At 41.8% G+C, this 16,842-nt stretch overlaps 1 protein-coding gene across 11 annotated transcripts in view; it reads right to left on the bottom strand.

Annotated features, from left to right (window-relative positions):
• FGGY (FGGY carbohydrate kinase domain containing) overlaps window positions 1–16,842 on the bottom strand; it is a 364,051-nt gene that overhangs the window by 117,008 nt on the left and 230,201 nt on the right. For all 11 annotated transcript variants that reach the window (XM_004679054.2, XM_012722677.1, XM_012722676.1 and 8 more), the window contains one exon: window positions 9,544–9,651. In XM_004679054.2, coding sequence (XP_004679111.2) covers window positions 9,544–9,651 — 108 coding nt within the window. The remainder of the gene's footprint in view (window positions 1–9,543; window positions 9,652–16,842) is intronic.

The raw sequence follows: 16,842 nt of genomic DNA, 5'->3' as shown, positions 1-16,842 counted from the left end.
GACACCTCCGGGACAGGTGGGAATCGAACTCATGCGGAAGCGGCTTTAGATTCTCAGTGCTGTGCTTTAACCCGCTGCGCCACCAGGGAGGGCCTTTGTTCACTTTTTATCTCTCACTCAGATTTTCTATGTAAACAGACCTTTTTACTTTTCTTCACCACTTTTGTCTGCATTTGAGTCCTATCCTGCAGTTGGTGGAGACTTACCAAAGGGGGATCCCACCCCCATCCCACTAAAACAAGAGAGTGTGTACATTTATGACAACAGTATAAATATCATGTGACATTTATTTACTCACTTACTATATATCATACTAAAGTAAGCATCTAGACACATTATTGCGTTTCTTCATTAAACATTGCTATGAAGAAGACAGTATTCTCCACTGTGGAGGAGAGGAAAAAACTGAGACTAAGAGAAATTAAGTAATTAGACCAAGGTGTTAGAGGAATAAGTGACAGGTTTTCAAACTGAGGTTTCTCTGTACATTAAGCCCTTGTTCTTAAATACTATGCCATACTGTCTAGTAAATTTCCAGGTACAAATTGTTGAATTCCACTTGAACAGTTCTACAGAAATATTTCAAAATAATACCAAAACAATTGTTTATTTCAAAATAAAAAAAAAACATGCAGTATTTTTACATCCTAACAGTTTAGTTTTGAATTGCCTTGATAAGGAATAGTCTAAACCTTAAACTACAACAAAGTATGAGTTTCATGACAAACTCAGCAGGAACAGTAATGGATAATTTAAAGAATTGCTTAATTTGATGCTAACTTATATGGGATGTTCTTTTAGAGGTCAAAGAAGACATGAAAATGAACATTTAAGATAAAGCATAGCCCTAATATCTGGGGTGTAGCTGGCTACAATTACTCAGTGTTTGCTGAATGCATAATCATCAGACACTGTTCATAAGCACTCTAAGTCTACAGTGAAAAACACAAAATACATACAGTGCCTTTAATTCAGAATAGCATGAAATAAGAGGTGAGTCATTTGGCAATTATTATATAGTTGGGGCAAGTGAAATTTCAGCTGAGAATAGGCTGAGTTTGGAAGAATGGAGGGTCAGAAGCAAAGCATGCCCAAAACAGAGAGCACGGTGCATGCAGAGCTGAGGATGGCTAGACATACATGGTCTGGAATAGTAAGGATATTAGCCTAGCCCCATGCCTGGAAGGTATATCATGCTCATTTGTTTAGTAAATGTGTAATATATGAACCATGATGGAAGCACACCAGATACTATATAATATCATGTGCTTCTTGAGACACCACACTTTACACACTTGAAGCAGACACTTTGTGTGTCTGTTTTTCAGGACACTAGTTGACACTATTTGCCCTATCCCAGATAGGGCAACTACCATATGTTAAATTAGAAAATAAATAAAATGGGGAAAGTAAGAACGAATAAGGAGGGTGAGAAGAGATGTAATTGTTGAGTCTACAAAGAATTATTTTGATTTGGGAAACAAAATGATGCCAAGTTAAGGAAAGTTAGGCTGGTAGTACATTCAGGACAGGAAAATGATATGCATGGAAAGCAGGAAATGTAAATAAGGTCCAGAAGCTGACATGGGATTAGATGTGTTCTTGGCTTTGCTCTAGTATCACATTGTCAAGTTCTTTCTCAATCATTAATTTATAGGTCTCTTCCTTCACATGTTGAGGTCTTTTAAATCAAAAGTGCCTACAACCGTGCCTGGCATCCTGAAGGGATAAATGAGATAAATTCTGAAGACAATGAAACAAACTTAGATATTGATTACTTAGAGAATATAAGAAAATCAGAAAGAATAGGAAAATCAATGCTGATTTTGAGTTTGGGGTCAAAAAAGACATGCAACATATTAATCAGGTTTCCTTACTTTCTGTATTTCTCATGCTTTGATATATGGGGTCTTATTGTAACAGGGTGGACCCAGGAAAAGGGGAGGTTCCAGGTTCCCTGCCCTACCCACAAGGAGGGTGGAACTGAGCAGAGAAGAGAAGAATTTGGAGAGGATTCTGAGGAGGAAGGAAAAAGGATGGAGAGCCAGATGGTGATCTGAGGGAGACACATGGAACAGAGAGACATGTGAAGAAACTATGTTTGTTTCTTGGCCCTGGGCTGGTTGAAACAGATGTGGGTGAGATACCCATGGGGAGGGTGACTATGGTAGCATTTGTCTTGATTTTGATTTCACTCCTTTCCTCCCAGATTTGTCTGGCCATTTCTGACCCTTTTCTATGGGTCCCCACTAGAAGGTGCTTTAGACTTAGGTTGGGCTTTCAGGCCTTGCTTTGGGCCAATCCCTTTTGGGTGGACTTTTACCAATGAGGGGACAGGTAACTCTGGATGTTTGATTTAGAAACTATATTCTTTGTTTGTTCTGTATTACACATTAGTTGCATTCAAGTTCCTTTCCATTAAAGGTTGTATATGTTTTGTCTTAATGTGGCAGATGGCAGAACCAATGTAGAGTGGGCAGAACCTATTTAGAACCGGTTCAGTGGTGCCCTCTCTCCGTGCACTGTAACATTATGATCCTAGACAGACTATGCCTACCTAGACTAGACAATTCCTAAAGATAGTTAGGGGCCCAATTCCCCTGCCAGCACATCTTTCAAATGCAAATCAACCAATCCAGAACCAGGCCCCCACCCACCTCCTGCATGGACCATAGTTTTCAGACTATAATTACTCCAGGACCCAGTATCAGACAGTAGCTGTGGGTGGCCTGGTGCTTCCTGGGGATCCTGAAGAGATGCAACACAACCTTTTCTTGAGAACTGCAACAAACTATTCTTTCAATACCAGTCATCTATCTGAATAACAATATTATCTACATTTCAAAATAGTGGCTTAATGAAAACAAATACGAACTTTGGAAACAGGTGATTTAGGTTCAAATTCATGACCTATATTGATAGCCCAATCTACCTAGAAAAAGTTACCCTACCATTCAAAGCCTCATCTCTAATTGTAAAATAAGGATAAAAAAGTCACTTTGTAGGGTAGGCTGTGGCAGATGCATGTTTACATGTGGCTTTCAGAGGGGGGACCACCGAAAGAATAAAATGGCGAGAAGAACAGGATCTCTCAAATGATCAGATACACTTTTGGTTTTTTTTTTTTAGCACATTTCTGGTGATAATTGCCCACTCTATTACAGTGATGGGAAGGAAAAAATGTGCCATCATAAATATTATTTTGACAAAAGATTAACTCATGGGTGGGACTGAGTTAATCTCTCAAGACTGATAGGATGTTGCTTTTGAAAAAGATAACGTACAAATAATCTGTAAGGACCTGCACAGATTAGGAGGACATAATCTCCTTCTGTCTTTTTTTTTTTTTTTAAAGATTTATTTATTTATACATACAGAACTGGGGTACAGGTCAGAGGTGCAGGGGCGGTGAGAGGATTCACCAGAGACAGAGTGGGGAGCGGAACAGGCAGATTAAGGAAGTACACTGCTGAGGGGAACAGCGGGCGGGTCAGGAGAGGTCTACCATGCCATGTGGTCACCTCTGGAGCAGGCGGCAGGCGGGAATCGAACTCATGCGGAAATGGCTTTAGCTTCTTAGTGCTGTGCTTTAACCTGCTCCACCAGGGAGGGCCTCTCCTTCTGTCTTTTTAAGGGTGACAGTATAATTTGAAATCTTTATACCTTTTGGTTGCTGTGCCTTCTCCAGTAAACTCTCTAATTAACTTGTCTCTTTCTTCTCCCATCATCCCCAGGCTCAGCTCTTTAAGTTTGTAAAGCCATGGGGCCAGTTATTCAGTCATGCTGGCTGCTCCATGTATATAGGAGGCAGACATACTAAAACTAAACTTCTTACTGTTTTCTTTCTCTTAATCTGTTTGATGATTTTTGATTATTTGCCACCCTAGAAAAACCCTGAGGGCTGTGGGATGATTTCCTTTGTGCCCCTACAACAGAAAAGGAGCCAGTTTTTCCAATGATTGAGCATTCATTTCAAAAGCCTGGAATGCCTATTTTAGAGTCGACCTCTCTACTTATGTTCTATTCTTTACTGTCTTTAGCACAGTATAGAAGAACACAATGTTCTATTAGTGGTTATTTGTTTCCCAATGAAATAACCAGTTTTACCACAATCAATTCTATTTGCCAAATGGATGCCTTAGAAATATTTAGACAGAGTTAGCCTAACTCTATGACTATGTTCTTGTTTCCTTCATCTTCTCAGATTTCAGCTCTGAAAGCAGGCAGCTATAACAGTCAGTAGAAAGTTTACAAACTGTTTGGATAAGTAGGAACCTTCAACTAGGTAGAATCAGCTTTTTTGGGATGGTTTTAAGATCTGTAAAAAGGAGGAAAGGCCACCATTTAAAAAACAGAGACTATAAAACTACTGTACAGAAAAGAAAGATCCAAATGCATTGAGAGGTGGCCCCTCCCTGGGGGCACAGCTGATTAAAGCACAGTATGATGAGGCTATCTGTAGCCACTGCAGCACGAGTTTGATCCCCAGCCAGGGACGTGACCCACATGTCACGGCAGAACTCTCCTGACCCACCCGCTGCTCCCCTCAGCAGTGTATTTCAGTAGAGCTGTCTGTTTTGCTCCCTACTCTGTCTCTGGTAAATTCTCTCACCCTTGGCATCTCTGGCCTGTACCCCAGTTCTTGTATGCATAAACAAATTTTTAAAGAAAAAAAAACAACAAATGCATTGAGAGGTAATGGTCACTGGTGCTAGGAGTGAAGGTAAAGAAAAGTAGCTGCATTGCTGGTCTACCTTTTAGAGTTACAATAAATGGACTTTATGATGGATTGAATGTAAGCAAAGAGAAGAGAGGAGGAATTGAGACTTAATCTTTATTTTCGGGCTTTAATAAACATATAAATGATGGCATTCTTTACTGAGATGAAGACAAATAATGGAGGCTCAACTTAGGAAGTACGTAAGTCAGAAAACTCAAGAGTGATCCCTGATTCCGGCCTCCCTCTCCCAGCCTCTGGCAAGAGGAAATGGAGAAGTCTCTCTGCTCCAGTGATAGCAAAGCCATCTTTCAAAAGCCTGTACCTCTTCTTTTTCCTCATCAGGAAATTTTTTGCTCTAGTTTCAAAATATACCCCAATTTTGAACACTTTTTTTTTTAAGATTTATTTATTTGTGCATACAGAACTGGGGTACAGGCCAGAGGCTCAGGGGTGGCGAGAGGCTTCACTAGAGACAGAGTGGGGAGCAGGACAGGCAGATCAACGAAGTACACTGCTCAGGGGAGCAACAGGCGGGTCAGGAGAGGTCTGCCCCACCATGTGGTCACCTCCGGGGCAGGCAGAAATCGAACTCATGCAATAGTGGCTTTAGCTTCTTAGTGCTGTGCTTTAACCCACTGCGCCACCAGGGAGGGCCCCAATTTTGAACACTTTTTTAAGAGTTCTATTAATATTATCATCAGATCTCAGCTGCTTTACTACAATGGATTCTCTCCTCTGTCTTTTTGTATCCCCCTCCCCCCAACACACCCCACAGTCTAACCCAACAGAGCAGGCAGCAGGATGGTTTTAAACCATACTTTTAAACCCTGAACCATATCACTCTCCCCTGGGTTTGATGTTCTTTAGTGGCTTTCGTTCCACCCAGATAAAAGCCAACATTCTTACCTGGACCACTAATATAACGCATATTATATCTTTGAACTTATCCCTGCAATTCATATTTTGGTTCACTCTGCTCCATTCATATGGTCTCTTTGCTGCTCTTATAATACCCCAGACAAACAACCGCCTCAGGATCTTTGCACTGGTTATTCCCTAGGCCTGGTATGTTCTTCTCCTAGGTTTCTAAATGCTAACTTCCTTATCTTCCTTGTTGTTTGAAAGTCACATCAATGAAGGCCGCCCTGATAGCCTTCTCAAAGCTTGCAAACTGTTCACCTGAACTCACAGCTTGCTTTCACTATATTTTCATAACTTACACCAATTATAAACTATTTTTTTCATTTTATTTTATTTATCGTGTAGCATCTTTCTGCTCTTAACAAGGGGATAGGTCTTTGGAGGTCAGCCAAAAGGGATTGTTTCATTCACTTTTTCTCACTCAAAAGAGTGCTTCAAACATAATAAGAGGGCCTCTTTGATGGCACAAGGGGTTACGTCTCAGTGTTATGAAGCTATTGGTAGCCACTGCAGCACCAGTTCAATCCCCAGCCAGGGAGCTGACTCACATGTCACAGCAGACCTCTCCTGTCTTGCCTGCTGCTCCCCTCAGCAGTATATTTCAGTAGATCTGCCTGTTCTACTCCCCATTCTGTCTCTAGTGAATCCTCTCACCCACCTCCACCCCATACCTCTGGCATATACTCCTGCTCTTATATTCATAAATAATTAAAAACACACACACACAGTAAGCACTCTACAAATATTGCTTGCATAAACAGGCATCACTCTTAAGAATTTAGACTTCATTCTACAGGTAATGGGAGAACAATCAAGAATGACAGGGTCATGTCTGTAATTTAGGAAAATTTCACTAGCTGCAGTTTCACTAGAAAATTTCACTAGAAAGGGTGACTGAATGTTTATATCTTCCCCAAATTCATACATGGAAATACTATACACTAATAAGGTGGCATTGGGAAGAGGGACCTTGGGGAGGTGACAAGGTCAAGAGGCTGGGACTCTCACGAACTGGATTAGTGTCCTTATATGGACCTGAAGAGACTAGCGTTCTTCCCTTCCCCCATGCAAAGAAACAACCATAACTGTAACAAGCACAACAGTGTGCCCGTAGTGAGTGTCTCATGCATCCACCTGACTTCCTGAGGCTAGCTCTCCGTTGAGTAGCCCTGGTCATAAGGGAGGAGGTTGAAAGGAAAGAGTATATAAAAAGCTCTTAGAACTAAGACTGGAAAATAAACCTTCAAAATAAATAGCAGGTCTTGTGATTATTTTGCATGTAATTCAAGGGTTAACAAGATCACACTTCCATTAAGAGAAAGTACATTCCATAAAGGTGTCATTTCTGTTGTTACTGTCTTCATTATTGTTACTCTTATTTCACCTCATTTTCTCATAGGTAGTTTCTGTTTCTTTGCTTGGCTTCTATGGACTGAGGCTTTACTGGTCAATCTGTTTTGTACAGATTCAGTCTCTGCCCCATTGGACAAGCTTTCAGATTTTTATAAAATTTCACTTTGTACCTCCTAGGTCAATTGGACTCGACGACCATGTCCATAAACTCTGTATGTGGAATAGCCCAAAGTGCAGCTACATACTTTTTGATTCATTGATATAAAATCAACTAACTAGATAAAGACCAGAAATCACCATGACTCCAGCTGAAAAATCCCAGGGGACTATTATCTGAAGATTTTATTGATGGCAAGAAAGAGGTCATATTTTTTATTTAAATTCAGACTCGGGAAACAGGCATACCCAATTCTCGTCCACAAAGATTTGTCATACGTTTGGGTAAAGAAAGCTTATATCCATGGCAACAGCTCAAACTTTGAGCCAAACACTGGGGTAAGCTTTTCCAGACTAACACAGATGTTTAATTTGCATACCAAGTCTCCAAAAACCTGTTGACGGACAGCTTCATGGACAATGCATCATGCACAAAGAGGTGGTTTAAGGGATCGTTCTTTTCCTTAAAACATGCCTCTGGATTGTGTCATTTATGAGTCCTGGGTCTGCTAAGGATGATTAGACCATGAGGTGGGGTTAAAACAGACTATATTTCAGTAATGGGTTCTCAATGTGTCATAGAATGGGAATGAATAGTAGAAAATTGTGCAAATACATGACATTACTTTAAAATAGGAGCACACAAAGCTCAAGTCCCATTTCAACTTCAGCATATGGTGGTCTCAATTTTTCTAGCTCTGGTTATAACAGCAATGAGATGTTATTTTATAATCACTAAACTTCCCTTTTGGACAATGAGCTTATTCAATTCAGGGTTTGATGGGGTCTAGTTCATTATATTCATCTTTATAGGCTTGCACAAAAGCAAAGGCACAGAACATGCCCTCTGAGTTCATTCGTCTACCTATGCTTCCACAGGCTTTTACAGAGAATTTGAGGGAGTCCAGTATAAAGTCGCAATATGCTAAGAAATGGAAACTAATGGCTATTTGCATGCCTGCCCAGCTTTGGATTTAGCTAAACATTTAGAAGTTTTGGTAGGGGAATGAGATGATAAACAGATGATTTCAACATAACATAGAAAATGGAAGATTGGGTAAGTGAACTGAGGTCTCATTTCCCCTAGCTTTCTTCCTCCATTCCTTCTGAGGCCTGCTGATCTCTGAGCCTCAATTCTGTCTTCATACACACGTTCCTCATTCAAGCCCTCATGGCTTTTTGTCTGCAGGCTAGCACATTAAAAGTGGTCGCTCTACCTCCAACCCTGTGCTTACAGCCCTCTTTCCTCACTGTCACCAGGCAGAGAGTTATAGCGGAGATATAACTATATCAAGTTCATTCTTCCAACCTTTTGCTGGTTCCTCTTGGTCCACTAGATAAAGTTCAATTCTTTAGCATGTTTATGGGGACTTCTTATGATGTGGTCCCTGCCCAGCTCTCTTTTATTGTAAGTTATTCTTTTAACAACAGTTTATGCCACAACTGAAACTCTGGAGCATTTGCAATTATGCTCAAGTATGCCTTGTTATTTTTCACTCCCATTGTTCCTGTGCCAATATTCTTGCCTGGAAGAGCATCCCCACCCTGTTTTGTCTAGTTTGTTCCTATTTATCTTTCAAAACTCAGCAAAAATGCTTTGTGCCCTGCAAAGTTATACTTACCTAGTTTTGTACCAACTTTGTCCTGTACCTCTGGATAGTACTCATCTCACTAGTACAGCTCTTCTGGTTCTCCTATTACACAAATCCATGATTCCAAGGGTATTTTTATCAAGCACCTCTAGGAACCAGGCCCTGGGCTTGTTACACTAAGTGTGATTATGGCCCTTACTTTAAAAAAACTCATAACCTTCTGGAAGACAGATGAGGAAATAAAGGAGATAACAGAATGTGCTAAGAACTGAAATTATGTCCTAGAGGAAAAGTGAAATTATCAAAGTGGCAAAGGATTCTCTGAGCAGGGAAAGAAGCAAACGCAGAAGGGGACTAAGATGAGCTGTGGGGAAGCTGTGCATAGGGCCATCTTGCCTAGTGACAAGTACAGGGGTGAGGCTGGAGGGAACAAACCAGAGGGGACATGAGGAACCCAGAAAACCATCGTATTATGCCCGAGGGTCCTGGGGAGCCACTGAAGGATTCTGGTTAGAGATTAACATGGTCCTTTTCACACAGTAGATCCTTCTAGCCATGAAGAAGTATAGTCGTGCTAAGGATAGGTGAGAAGAGGCATTAGTCACCACTGCCTGAACCCACATGTGTTCCTCTGGCAAACTACTGCTGCACATGCACCACGGCTAGTCTGGATGCTAAGAGAACAGCAGTTCTCAGCTAGGAGTCTGCATTCCAGATCCTGGATATCTGGGCAGTGGGACAAAAGACACTGGTCAAGGGTAGAAAAACATTAAAGATCATATGGAGAAAGCATCAACTTACCAGTTTTCCAGTGACGCTTTGACCACCTTCACTCAGCCAGAACCCTGGGACCATGGCTGAGAAATAGGGGCCCCAGACTCCTGGTACAAAAATTGGGTTCTTGTTGATCTGGAAAGAAAGGGGAAAAGTATATGAAAACAGTGACCCTCAGAGCCCGAGAAGGAGCCTCCTCCTCTCTGATAATTCTATAGCCATGTAATTCAGCATATTAAGTGACTTTTATGGTGAGGATGTCACTAATCCCAAGGAAGGACAAGAGTTCATCTTCGGAAACTTTTCTGATAAATTCATTTCGATGTCAGAGTAGTAAAAAAGAAAAGTTGGAAAGAAACTGATGAGACATTTCCTGGCTGCCTCCCCCTCCAAGGATGCCTCCCCATTTCCACACCCTCTGTAATGTGATTCCTCAGCTCTTCTATGAAGCGGGGAACATTTTCTTGCCCCTTAAATACAGGTCTGACTTGTAATTTGTTCTGGACAATAGGATGAGGAGGAAGTAGCATGGCGACAGTGCTTGGAGCCAGCCTCGGGACTGCAGATCTTGTGCGCCTCTTCGTTGGCCATGAAAGCATAAAACCCACTGCAATGGCTCCGATGCCCCAGCTGCAGGTGGGAACCTAAACAAGACCAGCAAACCCTCCCAGTCAACAAGCAGCTGGCACATCCAGATCACCAGAAACACTCAGCCAATTGACAACAACAATTGAACAAAATATGTCATGCTAAATTAGCAAAATAGGGCCCTCCCTGGTGGCGCAGTGGGTTAAAACATAGCACTAGGAAGCTAAAGCCACTTCAGCATGAGATTGATTCCCATCTCAGAGGTGACACACATGGTGCAGAAGATCTCTCCTGACCCACCCACTGCTCCCCACAGCAGTGTACTTCGTAAGTTGGCCTGTTCTGCTCCCCACTCTGTCTCTGGTGAATTCTCTCATGGCCCCTCACCTCTGGCCAGTACCCCAGTTCTGTATGCATAAATAAATCTTTCAAAAATAAATAAATTAGCAAAATAACAAGTGTTGATGAAGATATGGAGAAAAAAGTGCCCTTATATATACTGTTCAAGAACAGTCTCAAAAGAAAACAGCATGAAGTTTCCTCAAAAAATGAAAAGTAGAAGTGTGGCAGACCTCTCCTGACCCGCCTGCTGCTCCCCTCAGCAGTGTACTTTGTCAATCTGCCTGTTCTGCTCCCCACTCTGTCTCTGGTGGGTCCTCTCACCCAAATCTCTGGCCTGTAACCCAGTTCTTATATGCATAAATAAATAAATCTTAAAAAAAAATAAGAAATGTAGAGCTATCACATATAAAGAAGGACAATGGGACAGGCAGGGATAGGCCACACAGGCGTCATGCATCTGGAATGACACAAACTCTCATCCAGCCACTAGGAAGGGAAGTCATGAAGTCATATTTATGGTTGTGGAAAGTATAGTTCGAAGGTGAGGAGGGAAAGGGACTCTGGTGTGCCTGGTCTAGTGACTCCCCTACATCTACAGGCTGAGCAAAGAATCTATTCATTTGTTTATCTTAGAACTATTTATTTAGCCCCAAAACATGCTTGGTATTATCCTGGACCCTAGGAATATCTAAGTGACTGTCCACAACTCCTGCCCTCATGAAACTTACAGGCCAGCATTTTAGCAGAGCAGAACAAACACTTCAGTGTCTGGAACCCGCAACCTGCTTCTTTTTCCACTAAACTAATGATTTCCCATCCAAAAACTGGTTGGGAGGTAAGGAAAGATAAGGAAGTGACACAGTATTTTCAAATTTATATTCCCTTAAATAGATGTAGTTTATATAAAAATAAGGCACATTTAACAACTGACATGAGAATTATCACCTGAGGAAGGAAAATGGAGGTTTCTGGAGGCAAGCCAATCTGGCTGATGCTGACATATAAACCATTCCTTTATTGGTTCAAGAGATGTTTTCTAATCTCCTATTGTGAGCTCAGCCTGTGCCCTGTAAATGGTAAACAAGAAAGCAGCGTCCACTTTCATGGAGCATGGCCTACACACTGCTGAGAAAGAGGGCAGACTAGATGCCAATCGTTCAGGGTTGGCCAGAATGCTCCCAGTTTTGGCATTGAACATCTGTGTCCTGCAGAAGCCTCCATCCTGGGCAAACTGAGACACTGATTACCCTGATCTAGACATTAACCCACTGTCAAACTAAATTGTAATTACAAACTATGAAAAACCAAAGAAGGAAAATCGAAGGGTATTATAATAGCACAGACCTCGACTACAAGTCCAGGGGCCAGGGAAGGTTATTCTGAGGAAGTGGTGTTTGAATTAATATGTAAAATACACATAGGAATGATGAAGGTAGGTGTGACTGCATGCGCATCTATGCACTTATGTTCAGGTGTCGTGCATGTGTTTGTGTCTATGTGTGTATTTGTGTGTGTGCCTGTGTGTATGATAGAAAGGACTCCAGTCATACAGAAACATACACTATATGGCTTTTATTTTTTGTCATTTTACCTTTCACAGAGAAAATTTTGTCTCCAATGTTTAGAAAGTAGCTGAAGGGCATCCTAGAGCTGCTTTGTGGTGAGTACTACAGGCCATGTTCATAACCGCTTAGGTCTGGGCAGACAGACGGACACCTGCTAAAGTCAAGTGTTCTATTTTCATGCCCTGTATCCCTTCCAGAACTCTTTGCATGTGGCAGATTAGTCTCAGAGAGGTTGTATAAATTGTCCATAGTCACAGACCTAGTGAGTGATGAGGTAAGATTTGTACCCAGGCAGATTTTGAACACAAACCTATGCAGCTTTGTAAATGTGTATCTACAAATTGCTTAGGAAGGTTTCCCATTGCTCCCAGTCTTCCATCCACACCCCCAGCCACAGCCCCAGTTTCTAATGCCCATGACTTCAGGATCTGAAGAATATAGTTGGTTGCCAGGAAGAGTCTGGTGATGACTGGGCCCCACTCAGCCCAGGCAGGAAATATAGTGTTGACTCCTGCTGTGCTCGCTCCTTTGGAAAGGCATGTGCTCCTCATCAGACACTCGGAGTAAAGCAAGAAGACAAACGCACAGAAACATATTCCCAGAGCACTTTCAATAATGCCCAACCCTGCGCTGTGGGAGAAAAGAAGCAACAGCTTACTTTTGGAAAGAGCATGTGTGTGTGGTTATGTGTGCTTTACTCCTTTGCAATGAGCCTAAATACTTCAGAAGATTTGGGGGAAATCTCTCTTCCATGCTGACCTACACGTTTCCATCTTGGCCTGTGGCTGCTGTTTCACAAAAAGAGGGTGTGTATCTCACCCCGCTAATGACAGGTGTCTGCAGGGTGCTGTTTCCCCATCTTAATGGAGCTGTTGGCAATAACAACAGCTGGGCCAGACAGGGTCCTTCCTTACTAAAAGCCTTTTGCTAAACAAATTCAAGCACTGGAAATCACATAATCCACACAATCACCCTATTGTTATTCCTACTGTACAGATGTGTAAACTGAGGCACAGACTGTTAAATAGCTGCACCTGGACTCTACAGGTTCTGTATTTGTCTTTGTTTAAGCAGCCTTGCTTGGTGGCAATCTTTACCTCTTCGAGTCCTTCATTTACTAGTCAAGAGCAGAAAGGCAGGGCTGTTTGAGGCAACCTCAACTCAGATGTGTTGAATAAACCTCCTGGCCTGATGACAAGCAGCTTAGGGAATTTTCAATTCTAAAAATGTTCAAATCAAGACTCAAAATTACTTTGAGTTACAACATTAAGCAAGATACAAGCAAACAGGATTTATTTAATGAAACAGTTGAAATGTTTCACTTAAAAGGAACTGGCAGTATTTTTCTTGATAATATTATTTTTCACGGGTATTTGAACATGACTGTTCAGTTTAGTGTTGTTTAAATGGTACCTCTGATACATTTTTAATTATATTTGCTATAAAAGAAGTTGCAAAGACCTGCAGTAAAGTTTTGCATCCTATATGCCAGGTACTGAGATTAGCAATGAGACTGTGAACATGATGTATTAATAAATAATCAGGCACAGCCTCTTTCCTCAGGAACTCCCAGATGAATGGGCAGACAGAGGCAGAGGCAGAGGCAAAACTATAGTAAAACATGTCACTTTACAGTGAAGCAAGAGAGGGGTGTGCTTGGAGCCCAAACAGCCTGGGAGAAGAGTGAATGCATTATATGGGGGTGGGGGCCACATCAGTGGGAGGCCATGGAGTAGGGACATGTGTCTGCGTAGATTGAAGAGGGAGGGGTAACCCAGGCAGCCAGGGCTATGTAGACAACATGCTAGGCCATAAAGTGGTACCAGCATTTTGATTTGCATGCAGGCTTTGTTTAAGGTTCTCCTTTGTGCTTCAAAAAAAAAAAAATTCTATGTTTTGAAGGATGGGTATATTTTCACAGTAATGCACCCACAGCTTGTCAAAATTTCATTTTTTAAAAAGCTGTGACGGGGAGAAATTCTCAGTAAAACCACCCTCAAAGACAGGCACTCCTCATAAGGAATAGTCTTACAGAAATGATAATAATAAGAAGAAACACTAATAAAATAGTAATTGGTAATCGTTTCTATGGGCCTATTATTTGCCAAAGCGTCTTCACAGCTCTTTATATACATGATCACATTTAAGACTCATGACAACCCAAGGAGAGAAGCCCTATTATTATATTTATATTATACATAAACAGGGACATCTAAGTTGATGGAGTTCAAATAGCTTGTAATTAGAACTGGAGCTGGGTGATGCAGGATCCAAGCTAAGAACCACCAAATCATTTTCCTTTCTCTATTTTCCTTATTCTCCTCTTCTATTAAATAAATAGTTCAGGTTAGAGATATTTGAGCTTCCTTCTGCCTTTGAGATTCTCTTAGATTTCATGTAGTTTGTGTCATTCTACCTTAATCAGCCAATCAAAACTCCCCAACAAGCTACTTGAACCCAGACTCTGCCCTCCCATGGCCTGGGACACAGGTGTTTGCAGTGAAGCATGTCTCGGGGCTTCTCTAACTACCTACTTTGCTCTACTCGCCCTCTGACCTGTGGCCAAGATGGCAAGGGTTGATGTTGTATTCCATGACTATTGTCTATAATATCTTACAGTAGCTAAATAATATTTCCTTATTTCTAATATTTTATAGTAGCTACAAATATTTACTGGCTACACAAAGAGTTCAAATTAATGCTTTATATATGAAAAAAAAAAAAAGCAAGATGGCTACCATGAGCCACACAAGGGCTACACCTGTCCCCCGAAGATTACAAATGAGAAGCTGGGGTGCAGGATGGTTTGGGATCCAGGTCACTTGGTGTGGACATTTACATTCAGACTTGAAATAGCCCTGACAGAATGTAAAGTGAACCACACACAGACCATTTTACAGATGAAAACTCAGGCACAAAGAGGGGAGCAAAGCACACAGGACCATGAGGATCAAGAGATAGTAGAGCTGGGATTAGAAGTCTCTGTCCATGTGTTCTTATCTCTTTTCACGTCTGTGCCAGGCTGGCTTCATTAGTGGATGCCACTGGCTGAGACTCACGGAAGCTATGCGAGACCCGTCAGCTGGGTCTCCCCGCAGTGCTTCAACCTCTTTCTGGGACAGATGACTGGGCTCAGTGCAGGGAGCTGCTCCAGTTGTGTCCATTCTGCTTTCCCCAAACCATTATCCTGAGGTTGGCCTAAGCCTCTGGCAGGGGAAGGAGGCAGGCTCCAGGCGCCAGCATTCCTGGGAGGGAACAGGAGGCTTTGTTTTGAGAGCCTCCAGCCAGGTTGGGAATGTTAGAGGGTAGCCACAGACATGTGTGGGTCTGGGTATTTCCGTGGTGGCTCATCTCTACCTCCAAATAGGTCGTGCTATCATCTTACTAGGAAATATATATATATATATATATGTAAATATATATATATATATACACACACACATTCCAGCCAACTCCCAGCTCATGACATGGTAAAAACAGTATAAAGATTCTGTTTGTGAATGGGGGCTCTTAGCATTCACATTCACCTCTATGTTTGCACTTCCCAGAGTGAACCATAATGATTTGCTTTCTTCTCTTATGAAACAGTAAGGAAAAATGTCTTAAAAGCAGTGAGCATAGTTTAGTCATAGGAACACAGACTGAGGAGTCAGACAAAACCTGGGTTTCACATCAATTTCAATCTTTTCCTAGCCATATAGTTTCTCTGAGTCTCAGTTTCCTCATGAGGAGATAATCGCATCTACTACCGGTTCTGTTACGAGTCCTAAGTGAGATAGTGAATATAATGATCCCTGGACATAATATGTTCTCAAGAAATATGAAACCACATTTGGCTTATTCTACTCCTTTCTGGGAGGATCTCGAGTCCAAAGACCTGGGTTTAGCTCCAACCATGACTCCAAATGCTCATCTTTCTCTTTCCTCCAGGATCATCCCCTTTGTGTTTGTCTAACTGAACACACTTCCTGGGGTTAGTTCACTCATGTCCATGTGTATAATGACAATTTTTATGCTTCTGAATTTTTATATCAAATTCGGGTCTTGCTCCTGTGTTCACTCCTGCACTTCTGGACTGGATGTCAAATCAGCATGTTCAGGATGGAACTTGCCATCCTTCCCCCAAGGGCTAGCTACTCTTATTCTGGGGCTCCCTATTTACACAACTCCCAGGGTATCTTTCTTGATTCCTTTGTATCTCATCTCACCCCACATGAGGTGACAGGTGCTTTCAACACAGTTTTCTCAATCGAGTCTTTCAGTTTCTTTCCACTACTCCAACATCAGTCCAGTCCATCATCTCTTCCCTACATCACTGCAGCAGTAGTTATGTTGGATTTCCTGCCCCAAATGTTGTCCTTCACTTTGTACCCCCCGGCTTAGAGATACCATCATAATCACCTTTCTAACACACAAGCCTAATTACACATTCTTTACTTAAATCCTTCCGCAGGTCCCTGGGTGATCTGGCTTTCATCTAGTGTCTGGACTAATCACACATATTCTCATTTCCCAATCTTCTCCTTCCAATCATCTTTTACTACACAAGCACATCACAACTAGGTCTCAATCTGTTTAACAACTATAAATTTCCCAAGTGTCCATTTTGTGTTCATCACTGTGTCTCTATAACTTCCCCTCTGTGTAAAAGGCATTCGCTCTCCCCTTCCCTAGCCAACTGTCACACACCCTTTGGTAAGATGCAAATCAGCCCTACTCTGGGAAGCCATCTCTAACCCCTGACTTCTCCAATGCTGAGTTAGGTGCTCCTCCCTCTATCTTGATTCTCTACTTCTACATCATAAGCTGTCCCAAAATAAGCGTTGTGACT

Source organism: Condylura cristata, unplaced genomic scaffold, assembly GCF_000260355.1.
Source record: "Condylura cristata isolate star-nosed mole 26May11 unplaced genomic scaffold, ConCri1.0 scaffold00008, whole genome shotgun sequence".
NCBI lineage: Eukaryota > Metazoa > Chordata > Mammalia > Eulipotyphla > Talpidae > Condylura > Condylura cristata.
The sequence above is the reverse complement of the archived record's forward strand: the minus strand, read 5'-3'. Positions and strand labels throughout refer to the sequence as shown.